Source organism: Cryptomeria japonica, chromosome 6 (assembly GCF_030272615.1).
Source record: "Cryptomeria japonica chromosome 6, Sugi_1.0, whole genome shotgun sequence".
Lineage (NCBI taxonomy): Eukaryota > Viridiplantae > Streptophyta > Pinopsida > Cupressales > Cupressaceae > Cryptomeria > Cryptomeria japonica.
In genome coordinates, this window is record NC_081410.1 from 363,933,742 (window position 1) to 363,949,168 (window position 15,427).

Sequence of the window (15,427 nt, forward strand, 5' to 3'; positions counted from 1 at the left end):
CCTAACAAGAAATGTCGCCATCTAACCAAAGCATGAACTACAACTGCCAACTCTAAATCATGAACTGGATAGTTCAACTCGTGGTTCTTGAGTTTGCGAGATTCATAAGCAACCACACGTCCATCCTGCATAAGTACTGCACCTATACCTTCCAAAGAGGCATCTGTGCATACCATAAAATCTCCAGATGGATCAGGAACTGCCAAAATTGAAGCACTCACAAGGAGTTCCTTCAAGGTCTTAAAAGCTGCTTCACATTGTTCTGACCAAACAAACTTCTTCCCTTTTCTCTGAAGAGAAGTAATCGGGTGTCCTATTCGGGAAAAGCCTTCAACAAAGCGACGGTAATATTCGACCAAACCCATAAAACTCCTAACCTCTGAAACGTTGGTCGGTGCTGGCCAATCAACAATGGCTTGGATCTTTGAAGGATCCACTGATATACCTTTTCCCGAAACCACATGACCAAGATAGTTCACCTCAGTCTGGAAGAAGTCACACTTTGCTAAATTGGCATAGAGTTGATTTTCCCTTAAGCACTACAGTACTTGACATAAGTGACCCTCATGCTCCTCCACAGATCTAGAATAAATTAGAATGTCATCCAAGAATACAATGACGAAACGATCAAGGTAGGTGCGAAAAACCCCATTCATTAAGCTCATGAAAACTAAAGACGCGTTCATCTGAATGGCACCACTGTGAACTCATAGTGACCATATCGAGTACGAAACATTGTCTTGTGAATGTCTGCATCCTGAATGCATAACTGATGGTATCCAAATTTCAAATCAATCTTAAAGAACACCTTGGCTCCCTTAACCTGATCAAAAAGGTCATCTATATGAGGCAATGGATATCTATTTCGGATGGTTACCTTATTCAGTTGTCGATAATCAATGCATAACCAAAGAGAACCATCTTTCTTCTTAACGAAGATAACAGGCGCACCCCAAGGGGAAACACTAGGACAAATGAATCCCTTGGCCAATAATTCTTCTATCTGCAATTTCAACTCACTTAACTCCCGAGCAGTCATCCGATATGGAGCTCTCAAAATAGGTTCTGCACCGGGAACCAAATCAACACAAAAGTCTATGTCTCGCTTCAGAGGCATACCAGGAATATCCAATGGAAACACATCTGCATACTCTCTAAGAATAGGATGACTATCAAGAGTGATTTCTCGACTCTCTGACTCATCCAATTCCTCAAGAGAAATTGCAAAAAGCTAACATCCTCTACGCATACACCGCTTAAGTTGCATAGCGGAGATCATACGCAGGGATATTGGCCTCTGTACTCCAACAATCTCCACTTCTTTTCCCAGGTCATCTAAACACTCCACTGTCTTCTTGCGACAATCTACACGAGCACTATGAGATGATAGCCAATCCATCCCCAATACAACTCCATAAGAGCCCAAAGGAATAACCCGAAGGTCAACTACAGTAATTATGGTTCCTATTTTCAACTCACAACTAGGAATAAAGACATCTACAAAAACACGGACACCTGTAGCCAACTCTACTTGCCACCTATCCGCCTGCTTAGCAGACGCAAGTTCGCATCGCTCCACAATGGATGAAAAAGAATTAGAAGCTCCAGAATTGAAAAGTATAGAGATAGGGGTTCCATGCAACATACTTGCTGCCTCAATGACTGTACCCTGATGATCAGCTTGGCGGTCATCTACCACTGCAAATACTCTATGGGATCTCCCTGCATCTCCTACTGTAGGTTTCGATGCTGCTGGCCTCTGACTACCTGTGTTGTGGAAATTTTGAGGGCACTGCGCAACTCTGTGACCAAACTGCCCACATGAGAAGCAAGCTCCTCTATTACCTGTCAGTCCACTAGATTGCTGGAAACTTCCCTGGCTAGGGGCGTAAGATGCACTCTGTGAGGCCTGCCCTATAGGGCCCTATTTGCCCCTCTGCCAGTTCCTGCCCTTCTTATATTGAGAATTGCCGCCTTGTTGGCCCTGGAACTATTTTGGTTTTGACTGTTGCTGCTGTTGTTGCCCACTCTTAGCAGGTGCTTAAGGAGTTCTAAATGGTGCAGCAGACTGGGACTGATTTCCCCAAGCTTTATTTCCACTGGTAGGTGCACTTCCTATCTGCACACCTGTCTGACCACCAAGTGCATGACTAAGGTTCAACTCAACTAATCTGACCTTCGCCATGGCTATCTCCATTGAAGTTGGCTCGAATACTCTCACACCTCCACTGATACGGTTGTTCAAACCTCTTAGGAAATGTTGGACAAGCATAGCCTCGTCATTACCAATTAAAGCGTATTGTTTGAGCTCATAGAACATGTGCTCATACTGGTCTACTGTCATCCCATACTGATGCAAGGCATAAAACTCATCTGCTCGAGTCTGCCTCCACTAGGGTGAGAGAAATCGTGCCTTGAATCTCTCCAGAAATAGTTCCCATGTGATGGTGTTAATGCATACACCGATCTTCTCCTCCTCTAATCTCCACCAGATTGAAACAAATTTATTGAGACGCATAATAGCACATCTCGCCTTAGTGTTGCTACTGTATGGAAACATAGCGAAACACCGATCCCAAGCCGATAAGCCAGGTCTCTGCCTCAAGACTAATACCCATACCATCAAAGTAAGGAGGATTGGACCTCATCAAGTCCTTTATGTGACCCAAGGAAGGTGGACCTCGGACAGCTGGAATCTCCCCTCTCCTTGGTGATCTCTCTCTCTCTCTCTCTCTCTCTCTCTCTCTCTCTCTCTCTCCTTTGGAACCTATTGAAGCGACTCCTCAACCTGAGCATGAATAGGATGCTCAAACTTAGGCCTTTGGCCTAACCTAGCCAGAACCTCCTGAAACATCTGTCTCAACTCTTCCCTTTTCGAAACATGTTCTCCTGCATGCTGAGAGTTTTGATGAACAGATTGTTCCTACTCCTGATGAACTGACTATTCCGGCTCAACACTCACATGAGTGGGTGGTGGTGAAGGACTGTGATGGTCAAAACCACGACCCCGTCCTCCACCTCTGCCTCCTTTGCGACCACCCGTACGACCACCTCCTCTAGCTTTCCTAGCCATGACTTGGTACCATAAAAGAGAAAACAGTTCAGATCCATAGCAAGGATAAGACAAGAGAGATACAAACATTATGACCAAAGCAAGATGGTCAACTAAAAGGCACACTACAAACCCAAAGTACCCAGTGTTGAAACTTGGCTCTGATATCAAATGTAATGCCCCGCCAGGAACCCTAAAGGAAAACAACACAACTAGGCAACTAAGGGGTGAAATAATTTTTTTTAAAAGACTAAGTGCACTAACTAAAACCATTGCACGTTTAATAACACAACGGAAATTTGACATATGTTTTCCTAAGGGTAACCAACGAAGATTAATTCGTAGATTATATTAACACCACAGTTAATCTATTTAATTAGATAAATTGAATACTTAAATTTAAAACTACACATACATCCAAATTTCATAATAAAGAAATAAAGGTATTCCAATGTATCCAATTTCCATAAACCATTTAAACATAAGATCAAAGCAATAACATTCATTTCACTAACATAATATTTATAATATCCACAAATACATGGCTTCCAAAAATGCCACAGATTATAAAGTTACAATATCAAGGTTACATAAAAGTCTGATACAATGACCACAAGGTCTCAACTGAACAATGATCTCAAACAAGAGTTGGTACATAAACACACAAACCAAGAAACACCAGCGAAGCCTTTCCTCGCCTGAAGATACAATCCAGAACATCCGATGGGAAGTGGCACTACCACCCGACCATGTGATCCCAAAATGGAACCACCCCACCGTGCTAGGAGATAGTAGAAAACCCTCGAGCAAGCAAAGTAAGACAAATATGAAAGGACTACAAGACTCTGCAAACATCCATGTGACTCAACTCATAAAACACTAGTGACTCTAAGAATGAGAGTGTCATCGCATAGCTTGATGGTTACCATGGTACAGCCTCCATAGGTCCCAACCCCCATCCTTGGGTTTCTCCTGGTAACCTCTCCCGAGTCTCCGGTTCCAACTAAGTCTCATGCAGACCCTACCAATCCTTTCGTGAAGACAAGGTGGTAAGTTTGCCATTCTAGGCCTTCTCGTAACATTATGAGCCCTATACAAGCACTCACCTATGCACGAGGTACACTTATCTTAATTAATATTTATCTCACTTCCCCCCAATATATTATTATGTTATCACCTTTTAACCAACTTTTGACGGGTTATTCTGTCATCCACTTTGGGCACGACCCTCGCTCGAAAGCCACTCTCTCTCATAGGACACTAACAGGAAATGTTTCTCTCTATGAGAACTCTATGGCGAAACAGACACCCATAAACAATCCTGATAAGCACAGGTGAAGGATACACAAATACCAACCCAAGATTGACCATTTGGACAAAAACACACAATGGCTCATATCAAATAGGTTATACAACAACACCTGGTCTAGGAGAAATAATAACATAGGATACAATGACAATTCAACCAGAATACCAATGAAATTTAAGCTTGACTGAAAACATCATTTACACAAGATCCTAATACAAGCAATCTTTTCTTAAAACAGCCAAAGCATAAATTAGTTGCAAAGAAATATTTTTCCAATAATAAGAAAATACAACTATTTAATACAAAAACATCCATCTTGTCATTTGTCCAAAAAGATTTAAAATAAAAATAATCCTCCTAATGTATTTTCAACATATTTATAAAAATTATAAGCTCTATTTCTGAAACATTCCAAACTGTAATTAAATAATATTTAAAATACATTTAAAATATTATAATAACTACCATAAGAAAAACATATCTAATATATAAATATATATATATAAACACATATATGAATATACATATATCTATTTATATACATATATAATATAACACATAATAAATTTTATTTATCCAACCCCTGGGTACGAAACCCGAAATAGTCATACCGTAGTATGCACAGGGGTTAGAAATTTAATTAAAGATTAAAAAACACGTTAAAACTTTTTTATAACCCTTGGCACGGTAGCCTAAGCTACCGCCGATAGCTAGTACTACCGTTCGGTAGCACTGCTACCGTCAGCAGTACTGTGTACTACCGCCGGTAGTGGATGTTACCGTAGGTAGCATGCCCTACCTATATATATATATATATATATATATATATATATATATATATATATATATATATATATATATATATATATATATATATATATATATATATATATATATATATTAATATTAATTTCCAAATTCCAAAAAAATCATTTTACATAATTCCCATAGAATTTTAAAATTTCATATAAATTGAAAACTCCTTCACATAATTTTATTTCAAACACAATTGTTTTTAAATTTAGATAATCAAATAAATTTAATTCACAATTAAATTTATTTCTAAGAAACCACAAGATTTATTTAAAGGACTATCAATACAAATTAAACCAGAAAGAATAAATTAATTTTCTCAATGTTTTCAAAATTTCATCCTTCCCATAAACTAGAAAAACACATCAGGCATGGATTTTAAAACAAAACTTGAATTCACCAGAAAAGGGTTTATATTCGACAATAATTTTATACACACACATCAAACAGAGAAAAATAGAAATATCTACTAAAACCCACAACTAAGAATTCATCCAACCTGGTATAGCTTTCCTGGAAGAAATCTGTAGAAGCCCCCTAACTTTTTCAATAAGCTTCCAATAAATTCCTTCACCTAAATTCCAGACCTGTTCATCTATAACTAAAATAAAGACCTATTCCCCTATTTAAACTAAAATTCTAGGTTCAATAGCTTTTTCACAAAAAACCTAAATTTAGAATAATAGTAATTTTTATTTTATTTTCTAAATTTATCACAAAAGATAAGCTAACATGCAATAATTAGAAAACATTATTCTTTTTTTTCTTTTCTCATGCACATTAATTAATTTTCTAAATAAAGAATTAAAACAATATTTTAATTCTAATTAATCATTTTATTCATTTATTTAATTATAACTTCAGAAAATAATAAATACAATTAATCTAATGTATTTTTCTATTTAAATAAAAATATATTTCTAATACCATGCAGCTTAATTTAATAATTTCTTTAATTAACTAAATTTATAATCTCAATGCATAAACAATACAATAATGAGATAATTTCATAGACTTAATTAATTAATTAATTAAATCCACTAAAACACTCAAATTAAACAAATCTCAAGCAATTACCCATAAAAGATAAAATGACAAAATACGAAGACCGAACTAATTGACAAGACGACCAACTGACGACACTCATACGAGTGTAACTGAGTAAAATAGGGTCAACTACTATCTCCTCCACTTCCATCAAAAAATATAAGGCACGCTCAGACCTGTGAAGCCAGGTGGAGACGATACCCTGTACCTACCCAGTACTTGTACCTGCAATATCCTGCATCACTGAACCACACATGCATATATATATAATATAGAAAACATGACATACACACCGATGAAGGAGAATCGCGACGTTCCCTGTCTCATCGAAATGAGTGAAGGAAAATCGTCCCCTTGCATCCAATACACTCGTAAACACACAACATATAATTACACATTGCATAGATAAAGTAAAATGTCAGTACATAGCAATAATCCATAAAATGCCATAAATCACAAGTACTGAAATACTGCAAATAAAATATACATCTCATCTCCAGTTAAAGCATAATGTTATAAAAATCTGAATAATATATCATGGTAATGTATCCACTGAAAACAACCAGTAATAAAATATGAGTCTAATGAGTTCAAACAAGTAGGGGTACTACATGTGACATAGAATTTGAAACATCTACTTGTATGTAATGTTTTGGCATATTGCTTAGATGTGCACTTATGATATATGCAAGGGTGGATAATTTGTTTTACCTTGTTAAGAAAAAAAATAGCATGAAATTTCAGGGTTGTTATTATAGTTTTCTAATATCCAAGTAGATAGGTCATTACATATTGATATCAATCATCTTCCTCCCAATATCCTTTCCATTAATGCTACCCACATGTTTAAAATAAATATTCATAGAAGTATCAAAGTTGGGATTTGCAAAGCCTACACAAAATTAAGTTAAACATAAGCAACATAACTATTACCATTAAAGATTCACCACCAATTAAAGCATATATTTATATAGAAGATGGATGTTAATTCCTCCCAATTACACTAGGTTTTCTTTTAGTTTAAGATTACCTTTGGGCCAATTATGGGCATGCTCTCATCACCTTTGAATGGAATCAAAATATTTTATGTTAAGAAGATCGTCACAATTGTAGGCTTTACAATATGAGCAAAAATATAAGAGCATTTTTTATTTAGATGTTGGTGTATTATGAGATTTGAGACGGACTTTACTACCTCCTTAGAGAAAATCATAGTTCTCTACATGACCTAATTCATTATAAGGATCACATATATAAAATTCCATTCATCGAAAAAATGACTTGGAACACATAATCTTAAAGCCTAAAGAATTGTCAACACAATTTTTTATGTCAATGTTTGCCTTTACATTCTTTTCTTCAATCTCAATTATAAAAATATAAATAAACTCATTATAATTTTTCTCTCTCCTCTTTACAAACTTTTAAATATCTCACTAATCTAATTCATAATAGACAATAGCATATAAATTCAATTTTTTTTTCAAAATACACCAAAGTCATGGATTGAAAACCCCAAGTCCTTAGCTTCACACTTCTTTTGTTGTTACCTGACCAATACCGGTTTACTCTGAAACAGCGTGAGTCAACCTCAAGACCTATATGGGACGAACCCAAAGCCCTTAACCAACCATTCTACACTGTGGGGCTAGCTCCACACTTTGAAAATAATAATTTATAATATCAATTTTGTAAGAAAACTTGTTTTGAATAGTAAAAATGGGTGCAAGGTTGAGGAAAAAGGTATTTGGGGTCCAAATCTTCATAATCTACTTGTATTTGAGCGGAGCACGCTGCACTAAACCAATTCAAGCGGCTCTATATGGCGATTTCTAGCTTTTCGTCCACGGGCAGGTCTCTTGCACTCCTTGCTTCCAATCCTTCTCTGTCATCACCACCCACAACAAATTCAAAATTTCTTAGTAGTCTTTCTTTCGCCCGTACAACTGCTTCTTTCACCTTACAGAAAATTACTGTAAATTGTAAAGCTACAGCCCAGACTGGGCCGATAGAGGGGAAGCATGCTGTTGCAGACACACAAATTGTTCATCTCCAGCCCTCGGCAGCACAAATTGTGAAAGAATTCTACGCTAGGATTAATCGCCATGAAGTAGAATCAGTAGGAGATCTTTTAGCAGAGAGTTGCGTGTACGAGGACCTCGTTTTTCCCCAGCCTTTCGTGGGCAAGAAGGTAATTTTCTGTCCTTACTGTAATAAGTTTACTATCAGTCTGACGGGAAGCGAACATAATGAGCTGGGTTTTGATCGTAAAGTGGATTTCATGTCTCATGTATGCAATTAGCATTCTGACATATTACTTTAGGGCTTTGAAGAACTTATTTGTGGTGATGTTTTTGTAATTTACTAATTTTAGACTTTTTAGTGAACTCCAGGACTAGTGGAATTGCCTTATTCTTTCCATCGTTCCTTACTTTCAACCTCCCATCTTGTTCTATTTCCTTATACTTTATTTGTTTGAATTGCAATTCACAGCACTTAACACACTGTTCCAGTATACCTATTGCTTAGAACCATTGAAATCTATTACGAATATCTATTTCGAAGGATCTTACGTAGTTGGACGTTAGAATTTTTGCTTTTGTGAAATACAATGCTTCCCACATTGAGGAAAATAGGAGCGGGATGTCCTTTTTTAAAGCTAGAGAATAATCGTTCACAATGCTTCCCACATTGAGGAAAATAGGAGCGGGATGTCCTTTTTTAAAGCTAGAGAATAATCGCCGAATCTCTACAATTTGTAAATAGATTGTTTTAATAAAAGTTGGCTAATATTTTTGGAAATATCTACCTTTTGGCAATCGATTTATGAAAAGACCCTAAGAAGTAGCTCGCAAATTGGTGAAAGAAGATGATCTGATGTTAGGATCTATGACTGTTGCATGTGAGATGTTAACTCTTACAACAATTAAATGAAGGTCTTAAAATTACAATCAAATTGTTTAAATAAACATAATAATCAAATAACGATAGATTGAACAGAAGAGGGAAAGAAGAGAGAAGACAAAACACAAGTTGATAACGGAGTTCACCAATTGGTTACGTCTCCAGGTCCCTCCAAAGGAGTGGCCGATCCTTGATTCAGCTCCAGAAAATGGTTACAAAGCACCTCAATGGTTACAAAGATTCCTTATGTCTCCTTGGACGATAATGAATTACAAAGTCCTTCTCCCACGTACAACAAGCTTGAATTCAAGCTCCCAATGCACAAAGATGAACCATTCACTATCAAACACCCAAAAGAAATTTTCTCACCGAATCTCCAATCTTCAATTCTCTCCCAATTTCCTCACAATTCACTACCCCCTCTAGCTCACAACTTACCCCCATTTTATACAATTTTACATGCTAAAATTGGGTTAACAAACATATTCCCCATATCTCCCATTTACAACAATAAATCTCTTTATCTCCAATAGCTCCCAAATTTAAAAGTATATCTTTAAAAATACCTTATAAAATGGGGCTTATTAAGTTTAATTAGCTTACATAATTTTAGCCCCCATTCCTTCTTATCGGGTCCATTTATCTTGTTTGGTTTATGGTGAACAATAGGGGGAATCACATGGTGTAGTGGTTGAGAAGAAAAGTCGGAGGTGAGAGATTGGGGGGTTTGAATCTCTCAACCCCAATTTTGGTAAACTTAACTGAATAATCACTTCTATATCTGCTGAAACATTAACCATTTTTGGTGGAAAATTTATCCACCGGATCAATCCTCCCCACTAGAAAACTTTTGGACCTCCAAAAGTTGCATTTATTTAGAAATTAAGTGAGGGCATGGCCTCCCCACTTGTCCTGTATCATCTATCCATCTGTACACTTGGCTCATCACCACAATCAAGACTACAACAGTATTGTTGAACATGTACATCATTGTATCACTTCCATAAGCATCTACATCAGTTACTCCAACTACTAACCAATAACTATTGATTAATATCAAGATGAATAACAATGTAGATACAAAAGTGAATGAATCAACAACATGTTTGCCTTTTATAATAGGAACATTTTTTACCAAGGGAACCTCCAAACTCCCAACCATAAGCTGAGGACTTGGATCATCAATGCTTTCATTTGTTGTCTCCTCACGTTGTACCGTTGGCATATTTTGTGACATTTGAGCTTGATTAGCCTTGATTGCTTCAAGTTCATGCCTAGGATCACCTGACCTGACAGACATAAGAGACAAATCTTTACTTGCATTAATCACCCTCTTCAACTGCCCTGTGTTTGCAAAAGACTCATTAGTCTTAACCTTGTGAGAGTGTACAATATATCTGATGCCATCTTTAAACAAATGATACCGATTAAATTCCCTATAGAAAATAGCCTTCCGATCATACAAATAAGGGCTACCCAACACTATTCCACAAACATCTAGTGGAACCACATCAAACTGTACCTTATCAACATACTTACTTGAGATTGCGAACCTTAAAGTACATTGCCTTGTTACTTGCAATTTACTGTTTTCGCAAACCCAACCTAGTGGATAAGGTCTCTTATGTGGAGTAGTTTTCAATCCCAAATTTCTTACAACATCTTCTGAGGTTAAGTTAGTTTGGGATCCACTATCTATGAGTGCATCAACTTTAGTGTGTTTAGCAACAACCCTTACATGAAAAAGCTCATTTCTTTTCTTGTCTTTAGGGACATCGTTAACTTGAGAAGTAGAAGCACAACTATCAAAGGAAACACTGGCAATAGGAGGCTTACCTTCCAAACCCATTGCTGTGATCTTAGTTTCGTCTTCAGACTCTGAATCAAGATCCATAACAACATTTGCAGCCTTCTCCTCACCTTTCTGTTTCTGAGCCCACTTAGGTTTCAATTCTAGATGCAACTGCCAACAATGTTCTTCATCATGACCTTTCTTGTCACAATGCGAACATGTGAACTCTTTCTTAACAGTAGATGTCTTTTTTTCTCTTCTTGTTTCTGCAACCTTAGATGACTTTTGTACAAAATTATCATTGTCAAAATTCTTACCTCTAGACTCTAGATGTGTGGCTTGAACACTGACTTCATCCAAATTACTAGGATTCAACATCAAAATAGAATGTCTTAGGTAAGAATGCAAACCACCTATGTACTTAAGTAGTGTATCTTGAGTATACAATGGCACATTCAAAGCAATAGCCTGTTTTCTAAACTCATGGGTGTAATCTTGGACAAACTGACCCTTAGCTTGCCTAAAGGTTTGCCAGTTCATTGTCAATTGTTGCATATGTCCTAAAGGGTAGAACTGCTTCTTGAGAGCAGCAACAAATTCCATCCAAGTAATACCGACATTACCATGGCGAGCACTTTCTGCCCTAGACCTACTCTCCCACCAGGTGAGAGCTGTTCCTCCCAACTGGAGAGTGGCTAATTGGATCCTAGAGGCATCTTCTACTAGGCCTTGTATCCTACAATACACCTCTACCTGTTGGACCCAATCATCTAACTTTTCAGCATCTAACTCCCCACAGTACTTAGGTAATTCAAATTTTACATCCAGTTTAATTATAGGCTTAGATGTGCTCTTGAAAGGATTAACAGAAGTAGAAGAAGAAGAAGAAGGGGAAGAAGGAGGAGAAGGAGATGGAGGAGTTTTTGGTGGTGAATCACCACCTCTCGATCGCTTTTCTTTATCCTCTCGATCTCCATGGTCCTTCGATGACTTTCCTTTTTCATGCTTCATCCGTTCTTGCCTCTCTTTGTAGAGCACTTCTACCATAGCCTTCATTTCAAAAAAAGCTTTCCGAAATTCTCTTTCACTGAGCTCAGGGTATTCCTGTTCAGTTGGAATTTCTGACATCTTTAGTGGAAAGGTCCTTCGTTTACTGATCTCAGGATTATACTCTTCAAATGTGCCTTCACCGCGTTGGCTCTTCTTAGATTGCGTTAACATCCACCTCTGCAAACACTAGTCAAACAAGCTCTGATACCACTTGATCTGATGTTAGGATCTATGACTGTTGCACGTGAGATGTTAACTCTTACAACAATTAAATGAAGGTCTTAAAATTACAATCAAATTGTTTAAATAAACATAATAATCAAATAACGATAGATTGAACAGAAGAGGGAAAGAAGAGAGAAGACAAAACACAAGTTGATAACGGAGTTCACCAATTGGCTACGTCTCCGGGTCCCTCCAATGGAGTGGCCGATCCTTGATTCAGCTCCAGAAAATGGTTACAAAGATTCCTTATGTCTCCTTGGACGATAATGAATTACAAAGTCCTTCTCCCACGTACAACAAGCTTGAATTCAAGCTCCCAATGCACAAAGATGAACCATTCACTATCAAACACCCAAAAGAAATTTTCTCACCGAATCTCCAATCTTCAATTCTCTCCCAATTTCCTCACAATTCACTACCCCCTCTAGCTCACAACTTACCCCCATTTTATACAATTTTACATGCTAAAATTGGGTTAACAAACATATTCCCCATATCTCCCATTTACAACAATAAATCTCCTTATCTCCAATATCTCCCAAATTTAAAAGTATATCTTTAAAAATACCTTATAAAATGGGGCTTATTAAGTTTAATTAGCTTACATAATTTTAGCCCCCATTCCTTCTTATCGGGTCCATTTATCTTGTTTGGTTTATGGTGAATAATAGGGGGAATCACATGGTGTAGTGGTTGAGAGGAAAAGTCGGAGGTGAGAGATTGGGGGGTTTGAATCTCTCAACCCCAATTTTGGTAAACTTAACTGAATAATCACTTCTGTATCTGCTGAAACATTAACCATTTTTGGTGGAAAACTTATCCACCGGATCAGAAGAAACCAGTAATCTCTTATTCCTTCACAATGGTAGTGTTTGAGAAAACAAGCCGCTAGTTAGCAATGACAATAAGTCTTGTGCAGTGTGCCATCTGAATATCCTCCTTTGGGATAACTTTGCTTCACAGGGGCAGTGTTTGAGATAGAAAGCTGCTAGTAAGCAAATAAATTTATAGTGTTAAATATTAATTTGCAAAGTCTTGTGGAGTGGGTCACCTGGAAATTCTCCTTTATGATTTTGATGCATGAGCATTCTTGGTGAGATGGCAATCTTGCATCGCAGAAAAAACACGAAACAACCAATAATCAAAATAAAAAGACAATTTTACTCTTTCTTTTTGTTTCTTTCATCCTTGATTTGGACCTGTGAGTTTATGAGAAGTCAATTCAAGTCTTCTATGATCACCACTACTTTAGCAATCAAGAAGCCTCCCTTTTGAAGACATTTGTTAAACACTTGGTGAGCCACTTTTCCCGTGCTGACATTTTGTCAAACAATTGGCCTAGCCAAGTCAAGGTTAGAAGCTGAGAGGAAGTTGTTATGGAGTCCGAGAGCATCATCCACGCTGCTTGGATACCTTCAACTCGTCATCAACAAGTAAATACATTCCCATTACCAAACCCCATGTGCAAAATGTATTTGAAAGCGTACAGGACATTTTGGCTGTGATGAAGTAGGAAAAAGGGGGAAGTAATTTTCTTGGAGTTACTCTCGTTGGGAAGCAGAAAATGGGGAAGAGAAAAATGGAGGGCATATAGAAGAGTAGTTACAGGCTGTTTTTGGGTGGGAATGGAGGAAAAAATCCCCAGAAAAGGGAACTGTTAGCATTCTTAAAAAGAAGAGGGCTATTGTAGAGGAGGATGGTTAGGAGGTACGAGGAGGAGCCTATGATCAGTTTTCAGTTGAAAAACCATGAATTGTTGTACTGAAAACGAAGGAAAAATTGCAAATTTTTCTTCACAAGGTTGTTCTATGACAAATTATGGCATCAGGAAGGATTCAGAGTTTGGTAAGCATCCAGAAAAAATAGAGAGTAGATTCCATCTGAGTTTTTTCTTTTATAGGAGAATCAAATGCTTCCTCCTCCAAACCCCAAAGTGATTGAATAATAAGAAGTAATATAGATATTGTCTATTTTATTGATTTGAGATTATTACATGATATCATCTAACTTTAATGATTGAAAAGTATATATGTATATATCCTTGGTCATGGTTGTAGGGTTTAAATCAAGGTTCATCTTGTTAAAAAGGATATTTTACTTGGTAAAGATTTAACCTTAACCCTATTTCATCTCTTGCTTTATTGTATTACATGAGATTATTACATGATATCATCTAACCTTAATGATTGAAAAGTATATATGTCTAACCTTAATGGTTGTAAAGGATATTTTACTTGGTAAAGATATAACCCTAACCCTATTTCTTCTCTTGCTTTATTGTATTTGTGATTCTAGGGAAAATTCTAGGGTAAAATCCAGAAGGGGACATTACAATTGGTAATAGAGCTTTAATCCTGCCAGCCTGTGGAACAAACCTACTTTAACTGCCATTCAATTAGGGTTAACTATTAGTCCTCTTCTTAAATAAGTCAAAAATAAAATCAACATGTAAGAAACATCATTAGTGCAGAATTTTCAATTCATAAGTTATATTAGAGAAACGCAGCAAAACCTAATCACAAGGAGGAACTAAGGATTACAATCTCCAAAGATTGATTTAAGATTCTTTATATTGGCAAAAAAATTCAATTGATAAGATTAAAACCGATATTGCTTGAGGACAAGCAATCTTGGACAGGGTGGACTGTAATGTCCCCATTTTAAAATAGGATTTAATACTAAATACAAATAATAAAATTAAAATATAAAAGAATAAAATTAAAATAATTAAAATCTAGTTAAATGAATGGTCAAAAGGCATGAAATGAAAAGTTGTGACTCCCTCAAACATGAGGTATAAAAAGGGAGAAGATAATTTCATTTGAGGAGGCATTTTTAATGAATAATGGGAAATGCAGATCTGATTTAAATAATAAGACAGCAATGAGGAGATGTGACCCTTAAAATGGATGTCTCTTTTGTAAGAACCTCAAAGGCCCTCAACTTTGATAACTCTGGTTTAGTTGAACCTGTTGCATTTTAAGTTTGTTCTGTGCAAATTTTTGAACAAGAAGTATACTTTTGACTATTTTTAAGCTCAAAAAGCAACTATGGGAAATTGCTAGAAATCAATTACAATTTGATAGTAAACTGACCAAACCCTTATTACATTTATTCAACATTCAATTATCCTCAATACATAAACAAGCAATGCTAAAAAGGAAGTTGATAAATACCACGAAATTCTGAAACCTCTTATTTCCTTCTTGCTGGCCATACACAGTCCCTTATGACA

The 15,427-nt window shown here is 36.6% G+C and overlaps 1 protein-coding gene across 1 annotated transcript in view; it reads left to right on the forward strand.

Moving 5' to 3' along the window:
• Nucleotides 1-7,961: 7,961 nt before the first annotated feature.
• The window catches only part of LOC131072468 (uncharacterized), a 53,793-nt gene continuing 46,327 nt past the window's right edge, over nt 7,962-15,427 (forward strand). The window contains exon 1 of the mRNA XM_058008633.2: nt 7,962-8,412. Coding sequence (XP_057864616.1) covers nt 8,044-8,412 — 369 coding nt within the window. The 5' untranslated portion in view covers nt 7,962-8,043. The remainder of the gene's footprint in view (nt 8,413-15,427) is intronic.